The following is a 22,257-nucleotide window of genomic DNA, read 5'->3' as shown; positions in this document are numbered from 1 at the left end:
TGCTATTTGCTCCTCTTCATCCCTGGTTCTACAAGTCGTTTCCTTCACTATATCCCTTACCGTCTTTATTTTGTTATCTGAGGTGACTATCCTTTACTTATAATGCATTTTCTTTGATGTCCAAATTATTATCTTCAATATTTTGCAGTATGTTTTGTAATGACCTATAGCATTTACATCAGAGCTGTTTCTGAATGAAAGATATAGTTTCCTTTTTGTCTTACAAGATACCTTTATTCCTTGAGTAATCCATGGCTTTTTTATTGACTTTGGTCTAATCTAGGTTAGTTTTTGGGGAAAACAGTTTTCAAATAAGTTAAGGAGTAATTAATAAAAGTGCTGTGTTTCTCATTCATGCTATGAGCATTGTACACATCACTCCAGTTCATGTCTTTGAGGAGTTTCCAGAAACAATCAATTTTAGTTTCCTGACCACACTTTTGAAATCAGATTTAGTAGATTTAATATCCGGATCAGTATTAACATTTTTCAAAAGGAACTGCATGTCATGGTCTGTGAGGCAACTTATTATTGGTTTTGTAATATAATTTTGTTCATTAGACACTTCTATAAAGATATTATCAATGGCCATCTTTGAGCCCTTAGCTACGCTACTTGGGAAGTTAACAGTATGAATTAAGCTGAATGACAAAGCTGCTGACTGCAATAAGATCTTATTGGGAGAGTTTTCACAAAAAGCTACATCACAATCCCCAGCAAGCACAATTTCTTTCTTTTTTGTTGTTAAATAAGCCAGTAGAGCTTCAAACTGATTTATGAACGGGTTAAAATTACATGCTGGTACTCGGTATACATTTACTATTATGAATGCTTTATTATGAAATTCTACTTCTGTTGTACATGCTTTCATATGCTGCTCTAAGCAAAATTTATAAATGTCTATGTTATTAAATTTATATTACTTCTGATGAATGTGGTAGCTCCTCCATCCTCCATTTCTGCCCTACAAAAGTGAGAAGCTAACCTAAATCCTGCAACACTTAACCTATCTCTACCAGTGGTCACATGATGCTCAGAGAGGCAGATTACATCAACTGGGTTGGATGATTCTAATTTATCAATGCAGATAAGTAGTTCATTAATTATAATTCTTAGCTCTCGAATATTTTGATACACTAATGACAGTTGGCATTTCATGTTGGCTGGCTGAGATAAAACTAGGTATAAATAAAATTTCTGCTGATTGGTGAAAATTCTAACCAACAGCTGCGTTTGCTGATCCAATGTGCCAGAATTATGCTGTTTAGTTTCTTCCTCAAACTGGAGGTTCATTTGAATCCTAAACTCTCTTAGAACTTGACTTCTTTCTGTCCCACTTCTCTGAAAAAAAGGTGTTGCTTCAACACCTGCAACTACTGGTACTTTACCACTCATGGCAGTGCCCTGCCCTCTTAAATTTCCTGCTATTAGCCCAGCCAACTTATACTTTCCTTTTCTGTTGAGGTGTAGGCCATTCCTAGTATAAAACCACCTACTGAGAGAATCAAAAGGAACCACACCAATATGTGACCACATACCCGACCCAAGCAGGATCCGATTCTAGATAAAGAAGAATGGAGGAAGAGGAATAATGAGGAAATCTACATCTTTTTTCAACAACCAACACTGCAACATAAGATGAAGAGCCAAAGAATCCATTGGGCTGGCCATGCAGCCCATATGCCAGAAAACAGACTGGGGAAGATGGCACTTGAGGGGCCAAATGACAGGCACCTCATAGGCCGATCAAGACAATGCTGGATGGGTTACCTGGTGAAGGACCTGGTAGTCCTGAGTATTGAAGGTACCTGGAGTAACTGCAGCACAAACCAGAAAGGATTGGAGGCTGTTTGTGGAAGCAGCACATGGCCTGCAGTACCTGTGACTGCTGCATATTTGTGTATATATAAAGTAAGTTACACACCTGGATCTTCTGGTACTATTGCAGCTGGATGACAGTGAAGTAATGACACATCATCGCATGCAAAAGACTAAAACTTGGTAAGTGAAAGGCAAAGATTTAAGACATCTTACATATTGAAGTGTAACAATATTGAAAAGGATAGTTGCTATTCACTATACAGTGGAGAGGCTGAGTCACAGACAGGCACAACAAAAAGACTGTTAGAAAATGAGGTTTTGGCCAACAAGGCCTTCATCAGAGATAGAACATACACACACATACACTCACACAAACGCAACCCCACACACATGGCCACAATCTCTGGCTGCTGAGGCCACACTGTGAGCAGGTGCCCATGATGGGAGACTCAACTGGATGGTGGGAGTAAGGAGGAGGCTGGGGTGGGGAGGGGGAGGGATAGCAGGACAGGGGTGGGGGATGATAAAGCACTGCTTGTGGGTGCATACAGGGATAAGGTGGAGAGAGGATAGGGCAGCTAGGTGCAGTCGGGAGGTTAGTCGGAAGACGGGGGGCACTAGCAGAGAATGAGAGATGTAAGAAGACTGTGGTTCAAATGGTGGAATGAGGACTCTGTAGTACTGGAATGGGAACAGGGAAGGGACTAGAGGGTAAGGACAAAGATTACCGAAAATTGAGGCCACAAGGGTTACAGGAGCCTCGGATTTATTATAGGGAGTATTCAATATTTCCTATGCAAGTATTAGAAAATAACAGCAACAGATTAGTACGGAAGGAGTAACAGTGATTTTTCTCAAAGTAGTTGTGTTTTTCCTAACAGAAATACATAAAGTAATCTAGAAGTAATAAACATAATTATCAGTTTTAGTAGATTAGTGCCAGCTATAATCTGTTGTTAGTATACTTCACCAAAGTAGCCAAGGCTGCTTCTGCCTGTTAAAGTAGAACTTGATTTATTCCACATCTTTGAAGACTCTCTTTCACAGCGTGGTTGAAAGATGTCACAGAGATAGCTTTTACAGTTTAAATCAAGAATCGATGGATTAAAATGTTGACATGTCTATCATTGCTTGGTTCTCAGCTTGGGGATCTGTTATGTTCTAGAAAATGGGCTTATAACCCGAAACCTAGGTCATACAGTAATAATAAAATCTGTGAAACAAGGATAAAAATGTATTATATTAAATAAATACAACATCTATTTGAAATTGCTGCAAATGTGAATGGTGCGGGTGTGCACTCGCGCACACAAGCACATGTCCATCCACACACGCACACACACACACATATAGAAGGAAACATTCCACGTGGGAAAAAACATATCTAAAAACAAAGATGATGTGACTTACCAAACAAAAGTGCTGGCACGTCGATAGACACACAAACAAACACAAACATACACACAAAATTCAAGCTTTCGCAACAAACTGTTGCCTCATCAGGAAAGAGGGAAGGAGAGGGAAAGACGAAAGGGTGTGGGTTTTAAGGGAGAGGGTAAGGAGTCATTCCAATCCCGGGAGCGGAAAGACTTACCTTAGGGGGAAAAAAGGACGGGTATACACTCGCGCACACACACACACATATATATGTGTGTGTGTGCGAGTGTATACCCGTCCTTTTTTCCCCCTTAGGTAAGTCTTTCCGCTCCCGGGATTGGAATGACTCCTTACCCTCTCCCTTAAAACACTCGCGCACACACACACACACATATATATGTGTGTGTGTGCGAGTGTATACCCGTCCTTTTTTCCCCCTTAGGTAAGTCTTTCCGCTCCCGGGATTGGAATGACTCCTTACCCTCTCCCTTAAAACCCACATCCTCCCTTAAAACCCACATCCTTTCGTCTTTCCCTCTCCTTCCCTCTTTCCTGATGAGGCAACAGTTTGTTGCGAAAGCTTGAATTTTGTGTGTATGTTTGTGTTTGTTTGTGTGTCTATCGACGTGCCAGCGCTTTCGTTTGGTAAGTCACATCATGTGTGTGTGTGTGTGTGTGTGTGTGTGTGTATATATGTATGTGTGTGTGTGTGTGGATGGATGTGTGTGTGTGTGTGTGTGTGTGCGCGAGTGTGTACCCGTCCTTTTTTCCCCCTAAGGTGAGTCTTTCCGCCCCCGGGATTGGAATGACTCCTACCCTCTCCCTTAAAACCCACATCCTTTCGTCTTTCCCTCTCCTTCCCTCTTTCCTGATGAGGCAACAGTTTGTTGCGAAAGCTTGAATTTTGTGTGTATGTTTGTGTTTGTTTGTGTGTCTATCGACGTGCCAGCACTTTTGTTTGGTAAGTCACATCATCTTTGTTTTTAGATATATTTTTCCCACGTGGAATGTTTCCCTCTATTATATTCAATCATTAACTATAAGATAATATTTATAAATGCTCCACCAGTTACTTACTCTTGTAACAGCATAACTGTGCATTTTGTGTTGAATAATCTCAGTAGTCTCATGGAAAGGAAAGCTTACGGACATTATAGCACCAGATGTTGATGCAATAAATAAGATCAAATTATTGTGTGTAAGCACCACACAGTTAAGTTTCTCAACAGTAACTTGCAAAGATGTGATCACCTATAAATGACAAAAGAACTATTAAGAGAAAAAAATATCAGAATTTAATATTTGGTATTAATAGCAAACATTTGCAAATTTTAATTATATATTAACTACTATTAACTTTAAAGCACTGCATGGGTTTAGAACTTAATCTCAAACCCTGACACCGTCCAGACAGGACTTTTACTGACTGAGCTGTCCACAAACTACTGATGGCCTGCCTAACAACACAACAACTGCCAGTATCTCTCTTCTATATTATGAACTAGATTTCAGAGTGAAAAATGTATTTTGATAACAACCGCTAAGCTATGACTAAGCCATAAATTTTCTTCCTGGTTGAGAAAGCCTGTAGAAGAACTTTTCAAGAATTTTGAGCATAGGAGAGAGACACATATACATTGAAGCAATTAAGTAATCAATGGAGATAGTTGTCAACAGAAGCTTCACTTGCAACGTTAAGTGCAAGAGTTTGAGCCTGATGCACAGTTTTAATATGTTAGGAATTTAGCCTATGAATGGAAAGTACATGCTGCAAACACTTACGGCAGAATTCTTCATTTGTCTAAGCTGTCCATCAGTGCCCACACCAAATGAAAAGTCACCACTAGAAGTAACACACACCCCAGTAAACATACAAGACTTTATTATAATTTCATTCATTCTGTTTCCTTTTAGAATGTCCCATTCATAAACAGCTCCATCAACTCCACAAGATATTAATTTATCGTCTGTATTTGTCCACGAAAGACCAAGTATCTAAAATGAAATCAACTGTGCATTATTTTTCATTTGTAATGATCTAAAATTGTAAAAGGAAAAGTGATATTTTATACCTTCCCATTGTGGCCTTTCAGGTTCATAATATTTTCAAATGAAATACAGGAATAGATGTGAATTACATTTTCATTTACAGCAGCAAGTAAATGTCCATTTGTACTAAAAACACATTCTCTGCATTTCTGTATTGGAAAGTCTTTCATTGGACGGAGATCATCAATCAAAATTACCATTAACGTCAACTTATGAAAATATCCAATAGCCGTATAAAGACCTAGAAAATATAAATTTACCTTAAAAAGTTTTAGTACAGTGCAGCTAATGAAAGGTCCATACAACAAAGTTCAAGCTAATCAATACAATATAATATTTTAAGTGTTAAAGGTTAAACATAAACAGAAAATTTATAGTTGACGTATTATTGTGCCTGCAGAGAAAAACAGTAGTCTATGAACATTCCTTTAGCTTCCAAATAACCAGTTGTTTTACAAGAACCAGAAGGAGTATGACTGGGCATTCTGTTTATCAGGAGTGACTGTTGCTAGTGAAACATGATGCAGTTATCTCATTCAGGACAGTCAGAGTGATTCAAGAAGATAAGGATAAATGATGCCTACAAGAATGAAGGGAGAACAATAATACCTACTGAGAAAAGCCCTGCTGTGGAAAAAGCAAACAGAAAGGCTATAGAATGAGGAAATTTACAAAATGTTATTAGAGTAGGAAGAAATCAGAAAGTATTACCTTTGTATGAAAGAGAGGAAACTTGCAGAAGAAGTTTAACAACAAAATTTGGCAATTTGAAAGTACATACACAGAAGGAAATAAAAGAGAATAAAATGAAGGTAGAAAGAGAGAAATGACATTGAAATGACAGATAACTACCATCACAATTATAATCACAATGAAGAAATGATTGCAAATGTGATAATCATGGGAACATTATTAAAAGGACATAATTAACATAAACACCAAGCAAACAAAACTGTGAAGAGACAAGAAGAAAACAAGGTGGTCAGGGACAACTGGTAGGTTACTTCATAAATCAGTTCAAGACATTCTGGAAATGGGACTTTAAATAAAACAGTAACAATCAAAATAAATTCAGAAAACAATTTTTTACTTGGTTGTTGGAGTACAGATACTGACATTTTCAGTGCTGTGCTGATACTCTTAGGCACAGGCAAGAATAAAAAAAATAATTATCATTTAGACTTTACCCCCTTCTTTGGGTTCAGATTGGGTTTCTGTATTCTAAACAATGGACTTCAAAAATCTGAAGAAAGGCACTGAGTACCTACAAATTCAAAATAAAGTTAAAAAAAATTTTACAACTGATTCCTTTTACAAATTACCTCATTAGTTAGACGAAGTTCCCTGTTAGTAGTGTGATTTGTAGCAATGTTAATATTGTTGGTAAACAGTTATCTATTGTTAAAAATATATCTTGATTACTGTTACTATCTGATTTATGTCAATGTGCTCATGTATATGCGACCTCCCTTGAAGTGACATCTAGCAAATGTTGGCGAGGCAAACCACGTATTTAATTTCTCTGAGCAAGTACTGCTTTTTTCAGAGTTTTCCTGTTAATTTTAGTATGTTAACTGTATGCTTGTACAAACACTAAAAGTATATAGCAAGGTGGTGACAGTTGATTGTTTATGCCATTTACAGAGTAGATTAGTTTAGATTAGATGTAATTTTCTTTCCAACAGATCCATGGTGAAGAGTCCTCTAGGATGCAGAACATGTCAGAAAACAAGAAATATTTACAAAGAAAATAAATATGCTAATGTACCTTCCACAGATCCCAAAAGAAACAGTCCTCATGGATGTGGAATAAGTAAAAAAATCTTCAACATATTTTCGTTTAAAAGGTAATAACAAACTTCTCAAAAAACATAATGTTAAATACATTGAGGTGCATATGATAATTCTTACGCTACAGTACCCATGCATGTCAATAGAAAAATTGTTTTACAACACTTATTTACAGTTATCAAATTATTATACTGAATATGTACAAAAGTTAGATTGTACATAACACATAACATATTTGATATTACTACTAACAGATACACATCAGAAGATTATGCTAAGAAATACATCAATGGAGTAGGAGTTGTTCACCAATAAATGCTTTAGATTCCTTTTAAAGTGAACTTTATTAATTAGCAATTAAACTTTTTATGGCTTGTGGCAAATTATTGAAAATGTGTGCTCTTGACGAATGGACACCTTTATGACCCAAAGTAAGCAATTTTGAATCTTTGTGAAGATTATTCTTATTTCTAATACTGATTCCATGTACTGAGCTGTTGGTTAAAGAGAGATATATTTTTAATGACAAGTATCATTAACGAAAAATATTTTGAAAAGCAGTAGTTAGTAAGCTTAGTTCCTTAAACAGGCCTCTGCAGGACGTTCTTGAGTTCACACCACAGACAATTCTTATTACATGATTTTGAACTTGGAAATCTTTAGCCTGGCTTGATAAGTTACCTCAAAAAATAAACTTGTATGACACTATAAGGTCAAAGTAAGCAACATTGCTAGTTTTTTTTAAATTTTTATATCATCTATATCTGACAACATTCACACTGCAAATAAAGATTTGTTTAGTGCTTAAGTTCGGTGGTATGCTCCTCTCAGTTGAATTCATCATCAACATGTAATCTCAAGACTTTAACACTGTCAACTTCCTCTGTCTGCATTTCATCATATTTTAGGAATATACTTGAGAGGAACCTCTTACAAATTCTGAATTGTTTGTAGTTCATTTTTTTCAAAAGTGAGAAAGGAACCATTTATTAATATCCATGAAAATGTCATTAACTGATATTTCTAAGGCTACACATGATTTGCTATTTATTCCAATGATTGTATCATTCAAAAACAAAACAAACTTGTCACTTGATAATGTTACTGATGAAAGGAAATTGATATATTCAAGTGACAGCAAGAGCCCCACATCACATACAAGAAGTTCCCATTTGGATGATACTGGATAGCTTAATGTGTATCTTTTCCCTGTTGACACCCTCCTGCCAGAGATGTAGGATTTGAACCATTTTGCCAAATTCTAATTTACTTAAAAGGATATTGTGATTTTACACAGTCAAATGATTCTGACAGCTCACAAAATATATCAGTAGTCTGTAACAATTATCTAATGAAATACATTCTCACTGCATGTGTAGGTAGCCTTCTCAATAATGGAACCCTTTAGAAATCAGACTGTAACTTTGAAAACATATTATTTGTTATCAGGTAGTTAAGAAGCCAATTGTACATTACCTTCCCTAAAATTTTCAAGAATGCTTGCAGAAGTGAAACTGTATGGAAATTTAATCTCTTTTTCTTAAACAAAGGTGTGACTTCATATTTCAGCCACTTAGGAAATGTTCTATTGATAAAAGAACAGTTACACAAATTTTACTAAACTCATAAACAAACACTTTAATTAACTTTGTTGACATTTCATTATAACCAGTAGAATTTTTTTTATTTTAAAGATTTTTGTGATAGGCATTACTTCTGTTGGTGTAATGAGGGTCATATTAATATTAGAGAAGTTATTTGTAATTACTGATCTGAGATATTCTGTGGCAGCAGCCAGTGAAATTGTCAACTTCATCTTTTCAGTAAAAATTGTGAAAGCTTGTCAAATAGTTTTGAAACACTGCACACATGTGTTAAAAATGTATCAATTGCTTTTAATGCCAACTGCCCCTCTTCATCACTGGGTCTACCAGTCTCCTCCTTCACTAAGTCCCATATTGTCTTTTATTTTGTTACCTGAGGTGATTATCTTTTTCTTGTAATTCATTTGTTTTGATGCCCATATTATTCTCTACATAATAATAAATCTGGAACACTGTTGTGTCTGTCTGTTTGTCTTTGAACGCACTGGTCTCCAAAACTAGTAGACAAATTTTCATAGGTTTTTTGCAGGTAACTTGAACATAGTTTGGGGCACTTTATAAGCTTTAAGTCAGTAAAACTGTATCATGGAAAAAAGATATCATGATTTAAAGCTTTAATAGAACCTTCTTCTCTCTCTGAACATACTAATCTCCAAAACTAGTGGAAGGATTTTTATGCGGTTGTCACTGGTAACTCCAATATAGCTAGTGGCATCATATACGCTATATTTAATCAAAACTGACTGACAAAAAAAAAAAGATGTTCACACATATTATACAACGTATGTACGTTCTGCATCTCCGAAACCAATGGACCAATTTCAACCAAATCTGGCACATATATCACTTTCTGTCTAGAAAAAACTGCTTTGGGATAAGAACTACCTAGCTGTTCAAGGGGTTGGGGGGGGGGGGCGAAAAATAAGTGTAGGCCATGACACTTTATTATCTACATTTTATTCCTCCAGTATTCAGTATTTGAGAACAAAAGCACTTACACATAATTTCAAACCTTTCTGGAACTTTTTCTCACTGATACCCTCGACATAATGATGAAGGGGAAAAAGTTTATTTCTTACTACATTTTCACTTTTCATTTTGCATCAAGCATGATGTTTTAATTTATTGCAGCTTTACTACTAACTGTATTTGTGACACGTTTTGCAGACAGTATCCACATACATGCTGCTGAATGTACCTACAAAATGAATGACACACAGTTTAAGAGATGAGAGGGGAGAAGGAGATGGACAGAGTGAATGGGGAGAGGAGTGGCACAGAGAAAGGGAAGAGTAGGACATAGATAAAGAGAGGGAGAAGGAAGAGCTGGCCGCGGTGGTGTAGCGGTTCTAGGCGCTCAGTCCGGAACCGCGCGACTGCTACGGTCGCAGGTTCGAATCCTGCCTCGGGCATGGATGTGTGTGATGTCCTTAGGTTAGTTAGGTTTAAGTAGTTCTAAGTTCTCGGGGACTGATGACCACAGATGTTAAGTCCCATAGTGCTCAGAGCCATTTGAACCATTTGGGAGAAGGAAGAGGAGATGGACATAAAAAAGAAAGAGGAGGAGATGGCTACAGAGAGGAGGAGGAGGAGGAGGAGATGGATAGAAAGAGGAGGAGGAAGAGGAGGAGGAGGAGGAGAGAGGGGTGGGGGATAACAGATGGACAGAGAGAGTAGCAGGAGGAGATGGACAGAGAGTGGTGGGTGGAGGTAGTTGATGCAGAGAAGGGGGAGACGAAGAAGGAGATGGACAGGGTACACAGCAGGAGGAGGTGGTCAGGGAGAGGGATGTCTTGTTTTTAATATGTTGTGTTCTGTTCTATATGTCAAGTGGTGTGCTGTAATTGTGTGTACGTGTGCAGTTCATTAACTATTTGTCTTGTAGACATGTATACACATAGTTACACATCAAATGACGCCACATGCACTTAAGTGAAAACACAACTTATCACAGGCAAATTACACAGTCTTTTTTTTTAATGGAAATATTATTTTACGGTTTAAGGCCTACAATGTGAAAGAAAGAGTTGTGTCAAGCACAGTACTAGCTCATATGTCAACAAAATATCTCAGGCTCTTTTTGCATTGCAAATTTCATTAAAATTAATACTGCTTTAATGTCATAAGTTTGCACAGAAAAATATTATGGTGGGGCATATTTATCATTGATCCTTTCAGAGTAAGTTAATTTCTGTGAATTTATGTAGTTGAGACAAAAGATAGTCACTGTGTGGCAATCACACGAATTTAATGAAAATTGCTATTAATCTTTGCAAACAAATTAAAATGATATATAAGTTAAATAATATAATTAAAATGTAAACTTTGTAAGTTATTTCCATGGCTCCATTCCATTTAATATTGGCAATTTTCAAATAAAACATTGTGGCTGTGCAAATGGCCAACACATAATCAGTATTAGGCTCATGCTGTATTGCGCATTCTGATACTCTGAAAAAATAAGTTATTAGTTTCCTAACATGTAGGGGTGCTAAAGATACATAAATAAAGGTTTAACTAAAGGTTTTTAAGAGCTAAAAAACACACATATTTAACCAAAATGCAACACAAGTACACTTACAATGTCCCTCACGTCCATTCTCATCCAAGATCAAGATCAGAGTAAGTAACTGCATAAAATCATTTAACTGTTTCACAGTTATCAATAGTTTTAATATAGAACAAAAATAATACACATAATAAATTGGTATTGTTTTTAAATACAATTTTGTTGAATGATAAATGTTTTTTCTGTACACATTTCATTCATAAAAGTCTTAATTCATTGCACTGTTCGGAATTCCATACGAATAAATCTTGTTCTCCCCAGGGCAACCAGTACAGCATGGAGCAGATGGGATAAAGAAAGGGCGAAGGAGGAGATGAACTAATAGAATTGAAATAAATACTTACCAGGGCAACATTGAGAACTCAGCTAGTCTTTAATATTTTGCAGTATGTTTTGTAATGAGCTACAACATCAATATCAGAGCTGTTGCTGACTGACAGATACAGTTTCCTTTTTGTCTTACAAAATATGTTTATTCCTTGAGTAATCCATTGTGTGTCTGTAGATTTCAGTCTAATCTGGGTTAATTTTGGGGGTAAACAATTTTCAAATAAGGTAAGGACATTATCAGTAAAAATGTTATACTTTTTGTTCATGCTATGAGCACTATATACATCACTAGAGTTCATGTTTTGAAGGAGTTCCCTAAAATCTCAACTTTTGGCTTATTGACTACCTTCTTGAGCTTAGGTTTTTTAGATTTTTGTATGCTATCCCTTTTTAACATTTAACAAAAGGAACTGAGAGGCCATTGACCATTGGTTTTATAATATCATTTTGTTCATTAGAACTCTCTGCAAAGATATTATCAATGGCTGTGTTTGAACAATTAGTTGAACGAAAGTGTTGCTGACTATAATAGTTTCTTACTGAAAGAGATGCTAAGAAAATCAACATCAGCAAACACTATTTCTTTGTTTTTTTTTTTTTTTGCTATTAAATAGAAGAGCAGAATTTCAGGGCAATTTATGAACAGATTTAAGATTACCTGCAGGTGCTCGCTACATATATTTACTACTACAAAGGATTTGTTATGAAATTCTATTTCAGTTGCATATGTTATATTGCTGCTCCAGGCAAATCTTATGACCATCTATGATCTTAAGCCCGCATCTCGTGGTCGTGCGGTAGTGTTCTCGCTTCCCACGCCCGAGTTCCCGGGTTCGATTCCCGGCGGGGTCAGGGATTTTCTCTGCCTCGTGATGGCTGGGTGTTGTGTGCTGTCCTTAGGTTAGTTAGGTTTAAGTAGTTCTAAGTTCTAGGGGACTTATGACCACAGCAGTTGAGTCCCATAGTGCTCAGAGCCATTTGAACCATTTTTTTATGATCTTAAATTTATGACATTTCCGATGAACGTGGCAGCTCCTCCTTTCTCCATTTCTAGTCTACAGAAATGAGATGCTAACTCAAATACTGTAACACTTAACATCTCTATACCAGTGGTCACATGATCTTTAGAGAGTCAAATTATAGCTAATTCATCAATACAGATAAGCAGTTCATTAATTATACATCTTAGTCCTCGAATATAAGTAGGTCATTAGTTTTACTTCTTAGTCCTCGAATACTTCGATGCAATGACGAAATCTTGCATTTTACATTGGTGGAGACAAAACTAGGTGGAAATAAAATTTCTGCTGACTGCTGAAAATTTTTAACCTTCAGCTGCTTTTGATGCAATATGCAGAATTATGTTGTTTGGTTTCTTTCTCGAACCAAATATTTGTTTCAATCCTAATCTCTCATAAAACTTCATTTTTTCTTTAATTCTACCCTATAAAAAGGTGTTGCTCTTACACTTGTAACCAAGGGTATTATACCACTCAAAGCAGTGCACCACTTCCTCCCCCCTTAAATTTCTTGCTGTTAACTACCCTGTTTATCCTTTCATTCCCAGTTACAGTAGTGCCATGTCTAGTACAATTCCCCCTACTGACAGAATAAACAGGAGCCATACCAATATGTGACCCTGCATCCAATACAAGCAACCATTTCAATTCTAAATTAACTCTCCTGGCAGAAGAGTTCAAATGAGGTTCGCCACGGCATCTCAGAACAGATACAAACTTCTCTGTGATATGCACCAGACCAGCAGCATATTTTAAAATATTGGTAATCTGATATTGCAATCCCACAAAGTTGGCTTACATCTCTAGCCTGAAAATTACCAAGCAAAAAAACTTTATTTCTCCTTACTGCCTTCTCTATATTCTTACTTTTGATGCTGCTCTTTCACTCATGAATACTTTGAATTGTTCCACATTTCTGATGATTCACGATGAGGTAAAAGAACAAAATGGATGAATGGGCAGAATTTGGTGTTCAATTTTAATTCAGACAGAAAACCTATATATCAAACATGTAATTTATTTTATTTATTTAGGCTTTTGATCATTGAATAGTGGCAGAATATGGGGGGTAGGCAAAATAATAGAACAGAAACTGATAAATAATTGCTGACTGAATAATTTTAAAAAAATTGGAAAGAATAATTGAAAGAAATTGAAAGGTACACATTTCCTGGCTGAATTTTAACTGGAACTAATATCAACCGATCTTCAATGCCAATTCATTTAAGATCAACAATCATCATTTAAATTTACGTAATTCTTCTCATTGTCTCCATTGTGCACAGACCTGGTTATGACAATGCTGTTACCGGATCACCCCTCCCCTGCTCATGCAATTTCCTCTTGTCTACTTCAATCCTCTTGATGCAGGATTCTCAGCACTGGCAAAATGATGAACAGATGGGGTTGTTTATATAAATATCTATGTATAAACTTGGTCTCCCTAATAACTTTTTTTAACTGTACGACTAGAATACACATTTTTAAATAGTATCGGCATGGTGGAATTCATGTCTGCCTGCTACCATTTATAGTGACAAAACAGGTGAATGCCCCTCACTGTGCACTGACGTCATACAGAGGTGCACAGTGTCTGAGCTTATTTCCCTTTTTGAGGGTTGATAAACCTGGCTGTATCAGCATAGCCTTTATTTTTGGCCATTGGAGTTATCCTATATAGTTATCAATTTACAAGGGCATATTAGCTTCCTTTAACACATACATACAAAAGTTTTCTATCATAACAAAGTGCTTGCTATAACCACATAGTCCCATTGCTATCAGTCAGTATCTGCATAGTGTTTAGCTTGCAAAGCATGCGTGCACAGCTCGAATTCCATTACTGTCCCAGCTCGCTCTCACATGTTTAATACAAAGCCAGAATGTTCGTGCTGTTCGTTCACAGTAGCTTTCACTGCACAAATTCATGAAGATTGTGTTCAGTGGTTTGATCCTTTGTGAAATCTTCAATGCAGTGACAACTGGTTTCCATATCAGCAGCCCGAGGAATTTATTTCACCTTGTCGCTCTCACTTATTCATTGGGGACACCAGCCATAACTGCGACATCCATTGACAAGGTAAGTTTCTTGCCGCTTTTACACATTGTCGAGCATGGAAAATTCATGTTTTTACAACGTTGTTGAGCACAGAAAATTCAGGTTACACAAAGTATTGCCATCTTTAGTTTATCATGCACACACCCATGTATATCACACGCACACTTAACACTTTGCAGCCAGGTTTCATATGTTTTTGCACTTCGTTTTTGAGCATCTTTCATACAGTTGCATTACATAAAGTCTCTGTAGTGTCCTTTCCACATACCATACAAATAACATTTTAAAAAAATACAAATACAACTACAAAATACACTTATCCCATTCATTTGCTGATATGCCATTATCATCGCTTCTATACATTATAATCTGCTTGTCATTTTGTTTTAGTACATTTTGTTAAATTACAATTTTGTTACATTGTTCAATTCCAGTTATATGGGTACACTTTTTACTCTTGTTTTGTTTTAAATTCTTTACATAACATTCATACAATAATAGATTCTGTTTTCCTTTACGGCAAAAATTGACATACATCTCATTTCAATTCACAGTGACTTCTTGTTGGAGCATATTTGTCAGTTCCAAAGGATTAAAGAAGTAAACATTAGTCGCTACAATATACACTACGCACTGCTCAAATAACTATGCATGGCCTCGCCTCTCTAGCATTCTCCATGAAGGATCTACACACTACACAGTTGGGGAAATTTCAAGGAAGGGCATTTATGTGTTCAGTTATGTCTCGTTACTGGTCTTAACTGTGTTCCTAAGAGCAAAAGGGTTTGTTGTTTATAAACACAACTCAAATCTGACAATACCAATCGTGTCTAATACTTATTGAGTGTTTAAAAATTCAGCTCAATATTAACTTATGTTCATTGTATAAAGGACAACCATTTCATCTGCCGAGGTTACAGAGTTGTATCATTAATACGATATGTTATGCACAATGAGTGTAAAACAGTGTTTACATAAGTAACAAACATGCATAAAAATTTCAATGTAAATTAGGTGTCTGAGGCTTTCATAAATAGTCGACACTCACAGTAGTTTGGTTTTGACCCCTTGATTATTTGCTAGTGCTCAACCTTAGTTTAGCATTGTGATATGTGACATACTGCAACTGTTTTCTTCTTCACATACTTTCACACTATCACATTCATACATATCATTAACTTATAACTGTATTTATATTGCGGTGCGATCCTTATTATTTTTATATGGTATCTAAACCATATATTCATTCACTTCAGTGTGATGCCACACTATCACAAAACTTATTTAATGTAATGTGTGCACCTCTACTTACCTTATAATTCTGAAAGATAAAGTGTATTATAGGCATGGTGCAACTTCTTATTCAGTTTGCCATTTATAATGTATTCTCTTGTTTACCTGCAGTAAGACTTTTCGGGTCCTTCAAATATGATTAGTGCATCTACTTTCACTGCTTAAATTTTTTAATATTGTACACTTCTAGATGTAACTTCAGCAAATATATCATAGTTTAGGGTACCTTCCCATGTATATAATCCCTTAGCTTATCTTTGTATGTGTGTATTATGTAGATAGTCGTAGTTGTAGTATAGGCTCTCCCTTAATTTTTTGGTCCATATTTATGCAATAGGCTTTATACATGCTAGTGCAGGCTGTAGCTCACAGGGCTTGTTTGTTCTTGATGCTCCAACATTTCCAGCTGTGTCTGTCTGGCGAGCACGCGCTTGCACTTTGTTGACTAGCTTGCACCCCAATGCGCATGCACTGCGTTGCTCCAAATGGCTCTGAGTACTATGGGACTCAACTGCTGAGGTCATTAGTCCCCTAGAACTTAGAACTAGTTAAACCTAACCAACCTAAGGACATCACAAACATCCATGCCCGAGGCAGGATTCGAACCTGCAACCGTAGCGGTCTTGCGGTTCCAGACTGCAGCGCCTTTAACCGCACGGCCACTTCGGCCGGCCTGCGTTGCTCTGAGATACTAATGTCGCGGCGAGTTGTGTATTGCACTGTGTGCTACTGTGCATTTTTCAAGTTCATTTATTTGTTTACAGCTGGGCTACATGCAAGGTGAAGCATTGTATTTAAAGTATCGCCTTCTCTAGCCACATAAAAATAAAATCCTTCCTTGTTACATCCACTCATCTTATCATTTACACATTTGACAGAAACAAAAATTTTCCTTATAACTAACAACATAAATTCCAGAATGTGATTTTCCAGCATCCTAAATCTAACATGATTACACATATATACAACTACCTGGATCATATCTGATAAAGCAAGTGTTGATCAAGCTCTTGCCCCCACTTTCCTCTAAGGTTACAAAATGGGGGCCTACCACGACCGGTTCAAGTTTTCCAGTGCCGTTGTGGGGCGGCGGGTAGAATTATTGTTGTTAAATGTTTGAATGTTGAAACACTTCCCTGCCGTTTAACCATATGTGGGGCAGCGGGTGGAATTAATTGTTATATAAGTGTTCCTATTATTTATGCTGTCTTTTGCCGTTCTCAACACTGGCTCTCTTAACTACAATGTTGGCAACCAGAAAGTGATTAACAAAACGTGAAGCCTGTAATTAGAATTCCTAGTGCCCACTTCATCTGAGAAATACACTTATAGCTACAGCTTATAGCTCTGAGGAATTAGGAGATTGTCTGGGATTCATAATCAAAAAACGATCGTGTAAAAACGTTCTCTGTATTATGAAAGTCACAGATGAAAAAAAAAGAATCCACACAATCTGACTAACAGAGCAGTTCAGAGTCTAATGCGCTGATGCAACTATAACTGTCCAAATTAAATGTTTGTGAATGCTCACCATAATTTGATGATAATGTTCATCAAACGCCACGCTAAATAATGGTAGAATGTCTGTCCCGCGACGGCACGTGAAAATACGACATACGCAAACTGAAGCTAGATAATTAAAATCATCCCAGAATTAACACTTCACTCGAAAATGATTTCATGGTTACGCGTATCCCGAGTAACTTACTACAGCATCCGAGGCCGTTTATAGCAATGATACCGACGTGACGCGACTCCCGACACAGATGGTGTGCTATTCAGCGTCTGGAGAGAACTGGGGCCTTTCTTCCTCGCGCAGCGTTCTTATATATAAAGCCGCGGTGCGGACGGCTAAGGGAACGCCTGATCAAATCGGCTCTCCCGACTAGCCGCTGGGCTAGTAATGCTCCACATTAAGTTATTGAATAAATCATTGCTTCTTTTGCTGATGGCCGATGAAACTCTCAATTTAAATGTGCAATCAGCACACAGGTAAGTAATCATAATAAACTTCTGATGTGGCTAAGTCAATTATTTTGGGCGAGAGAATTAATTTAATTACACTGCACGCAGTAGACGAGCTCTGAACTTGCCCTTTGGAGATACGCTATCGCTATAGTTTTATAGTTATTCAAATGAAACTTCTCACATCTTTATGGTTATAGCGGATCTCCATTCTACTTAAATATAAACATCCTAGCCTTATTTATTAGCCTACTTAATCTATCTTGCTTCCTTAATTTTTAAGACAAAAACCAGAAAATTATGAATTTCAACAAAAATTTTAATTTGTGAGATCCAAAGTACTGTTTCTATTAAATTATTATGGAAAAGGAATCTAAATATAAATTTTTAAGTCTCTAGCTCTTTTCTGTTGCGCCAATGATTTTTACAGAAAAACGTCCAAATTTCGAAAATGGTTAAAGTTATTGAACTATCATTCAACACATGTTGATTTAGTATTACTCCTGACATGCTAGAAACGTTTTAGGTTATTTGCTTGATTTTTAAAGTATTGCGCAACATTTATGACGTCAGAGCTAGTTAAAGCGGACTGGCTGGCACACAATGGAAAGACTGATGTGAATTTACTACAGTGTGAGTAGGCTGCTTCCCTACATCACCCTCTACTTAATTTTTTTTTTAATGTTAATAACCAAAAAAAAAATTAATTACAAAAAGGGAAGCAAGAGTACAGCTTAACTCCCTATGAAAAATTAAAATTGAAATGTAAACATACAGAAACATTAAAAGACAACTGATTACCTACCTTAATTATTTAAATTGTTGGCAAGTTCACTGCCTCTTAAGCAACATTATCCCTCAAAATTTAAGCAAAATCAATGAAACACTTTGGCATACATATTACCTTAGACAAAAAAAAACACATAAAATTATGTAAAATTATGAAAATCTTAAATCCATTAAATACATTTTTACATACACAAATTCAAAGAAAATAACACAGTTATTCATGATACATAAACAGATGATTATATCTTAGCAGTCTTTTCTAAACCTGAAAGAAAATTTCACAAATCATTTCTACACACGTGGTTGTAGCCGCTTTGGCTGGCGTTCTACACTTCCATTCACAAGGGTAGAGGAGGGGAATTTGCTATGGTATGCGTCCTTTACGTTCACTCTAAATTACATGGGGAAAGGGGAGGGGTCACTGTGAGTTGTGTCCAAGTCACTCCACGCTTTCACGCAGCTACCAGGCTGCCATTATCTGGTTTGTCCTGTAGAACAAACAAAAAGAGTGCCTCAGACTCTGTTCACTTAATATCTAAGGGTGGGTCACAATGAAATGGGGATATACACATTTTATCCTTCAATATTTTGCTGGAACAAAGTTAACAGAACTTTTTCAATTTTACTCTCGTGGTTACTTAATTGTCATAAAATCGGTAAACAAATGGCTCAAAACGCCGTTAGTCACGTACTAGAGAAAATTTATGCTCAAGGCATACAATCATGAATCCTATTTAATATCAATTTATTATTTCTGGGCCGGAACACTGAACCAATGCTCGGTACATTCCTGATACATTTGTATTTTATTCACTTAGCTGACTCATCTTTGATTACCTTATTCTTAGAGATAGTATGAGTATATTTGATTAGTAGTTGTTTTCTCAGCTTCTTTGTACATGTGAGTAACTTTTGGTAATAGTACAGTTCTGAGTGTTCAAAACACACTACGTTTAGTTGACTACTAAATCCACTTATTGGTCCTCTGCTGCTGTGTCAGTTCCACATCTGCAATTGTGTACTTACTTCATCGAAGTGTATTTATGCTGAGCTAAAAATAATGTTTCACGTCTGTCATTATGTTATTCAATTATGTTGCTAGTGTATGTTCTTATTTAACACTCACTCTATTAACATTTAAAGCATAGGATAGCACATTTATTTCATATCTATAGTGTATTTCAGCTGATCAGTTTGCTCACGTGGCAATCCATTTCCACTCGATCGGACGCTGAAACCACAGGTAGTCTCTCTCGACCTACCACTAAAGTGCATTAAGTAATTATGGACGAGCGTAATGCTAAATTCCATAAACCTATAGGACACCATGAGCTGCTCTGTCTCATCTAACATAAGGGTACCTATGGTCGCATTCACGCCTCCAACTCATAACCTCAATACGTGTAGGTGTGTCCTGTCACACACTACACCAAATAACGGCCAGCTCCAACCTTATAAATATTTCAAAGACATGTCCTTCACGTCTCAAGCACAAACACTGTTCAATTCTATTACACTGCCATTCCTTGCTACACAAGGTGAGTTCATTCTTGCAAGTTATCTGCATATTTTTCATAACACTAAGCAATCTCTTTTACTATCAATTAGTTAGCTCTACAGCATACAATAGGTTTCACTGGCACTTCAGATCCTGCTTGAACACGAATTTGTACATCTTTTTAAAATATTATTGTGGGACCATTTCCAATAAAACAACACTTTGTACTTATAATATTACCAGGGTTCTATACATACTTGTTACTCAAATACATTTTATCTTAATTATGTCATACTTATCTATTGTTTATGTCATTGTTAGGTTTGTCACATTAGGTTCCCCCCCCCCCCCCCCCCACTAATCGGTGGATAGAATGGTTACAGAACTCATGGCTTGATAGCCATGACAGAAAATTTTCATATTGGAAAGAAGGGGTCAAAATTTTTGTAGATAGGAAAGATGAAGAATGAGTGAGACCTGAATAGGAAAGAAGATCTCACACAGCTGGGACTGCACAGCTGCCACATTGTGTAGAGGTTACAGAACAACCTCCTCCCTACAGCATTCATTGGTTTAATTATTGACTTGATAACCATACCGGAAAATTTAATGTGCTCGAAAGAAGAGGTCGAAATTTTTGTGGATAGGAAAGATGAAGAATGAGTGAGATCTGAGATGGGAAAGAAGATCTCACACAGCTGGGACTGCACAGCTGCCACACTGTGTAGAGGTTACAGAACAACCTCCTCCCTACAGAATTCATTCACTACCTATGAACTTCTTTAGGTCGATCACGTTTCTGAGACCTAATAGCTTTTTACTTTTAGGGTACTTTTAGGGTACTCTAGCCTATATGCATTAGCATGTGGTTTTTCTATGATCAGTTCTTGGTATTTACTAAGATTAACACCTTCATCCCAATATCTCCTATTTTTCAGAACTTGTATAGGCAGCTCCCAAGTTTCATCATTAGTTACTACATGTTTCTCAATAAAAGGTACCGTAATTACTCCGGTTATTGGCAAGACCATTTTTAACTGGCTTCTTTCAAAGTCAACAACACTCTGATATTTTGACAAGAAATCTATGCCAATTAAAACCTCAATACTGAGATTGTTTACAATTAAACATGGATGATCAATTAAATTACCATTAATGTTAAAGGGCAGCAAAGCTTCTTGCTTTACCGTTTTTGACACCTTGCCAGTAGCACCAATTATTCTTAGTCCTGATACCCTCATTACTGTAAGTTTGTCTTTACCAGGTAATGTATCAAAGAAGGACTGAGATATCACACTCACCTCACTTCCACTGTCTAAGAGACAATGTACATTGATACCCAACATATTCACTATTATTACAGGGTGGCTTATTCTAGTTTGTACAGGTGGTTCCTCAAACTCATCCAATAGTTCCTTTTGGATTTGTCTCCAACTAAAGTGATTGACATCTGTCTTCATTACATTTCGGTCAAAGTGTGTAGGGGTTTCCTGAATTACATTTTCAGCTGCCTTTTCCAGTCGGTCTATTAATTTTAGATCAAAACACCTCATGACTTCATTACATTTAGTTTGCTGAACATGACCCAAATTACTGTAGTCTGAGCGATTCTGCGCCTCCAGACCAGGCATAACACTAGTTACAGCTAAACCACTTTTACTATTATCGTCGGGTTCCTTCTCCAGTGACAACTGGCCACAGCTACTGGGTTCATCGACCCCCAACAGGCTACCCTCTACATTCTCACTTACCTCCTGCCCTAAATCTATTAGTACAGTATCAACATCCTGCACAGGCACTTTAGATAAGAGCACATCATCTTCATCGTAAATATAAGCATGAATTTCTTCTGCTTCTTCACCTGACAATTCAGTATTTTGTAGCTCCTCCCTACGTTTACACTGCTGCACCTTCTCTTTCTCTTCCCACTTAGAAAGCATCTCTAACACGGTATCTATCAAATACTGTGAGTGATCTAATATTTCTGTTGTATACTTAGATGCTACCGACCCTTCATCCACATGTTCAGTCTGAGTATTCTGATCTGTCTTACCAATTCCCGTAACTACTGGCTTAGGAAAAGTAACCGCCTG

The 22,257-nt window shown here is 36.8% G+C and overlaps 1 protein-coding gene across 1 annotated transcript in view; it reads right to left on the bottom strand.

Annotated features, from left to right (window-relative positions):
- The window catches only part of LOC126244272 (cilia- and flagella-associated protein 57-like), a 296,500-nt gene that overhangs the window by 195,452 nt on the left and 78,791 nt on the right, over positions 1-22,257 (bottom strand). Inside the window, exons 7-9 of the mRNA XM_049948227.1 lie at positions 5,271-5,488; positions 4,981-5,193; positions 4,276-4,449 (exon numbers count right to left, since the gene is read on the bottom strand). Of these exons, the coding sequence (XP_049804184.1) occupies positions 4,276-4,449; positions 4,981-5,193; positions 5,271-5,488 (605 nt within the window). The remainder of the gene's footprint in view (positions 1-4,275; positions 4,450-4,980; positions 5,194-5,270; positions 5,489-22,257) is intronic.

Source organism: Schistocerca nitens, chromosome 1 (genome assembly GCF_023898315.1).
Source record: "Schistocerca nitens isolate TAMUIC-IGC-003100 chromosome 1, iqSchNite1.1, whole genome shotgun sequence".
In the NCBI taxonomy this organism is placed as follows: Eukaryota; Metazoa; Arthropoda; class Insecta; order Orthoptera; family Acrididae; genus Schistocerca; species Schistocerca nitens.
Note: the sequence above shows the minus strand (reverse complement) of the source record. Positions and strands in the feature narration are given on the sequence as shown.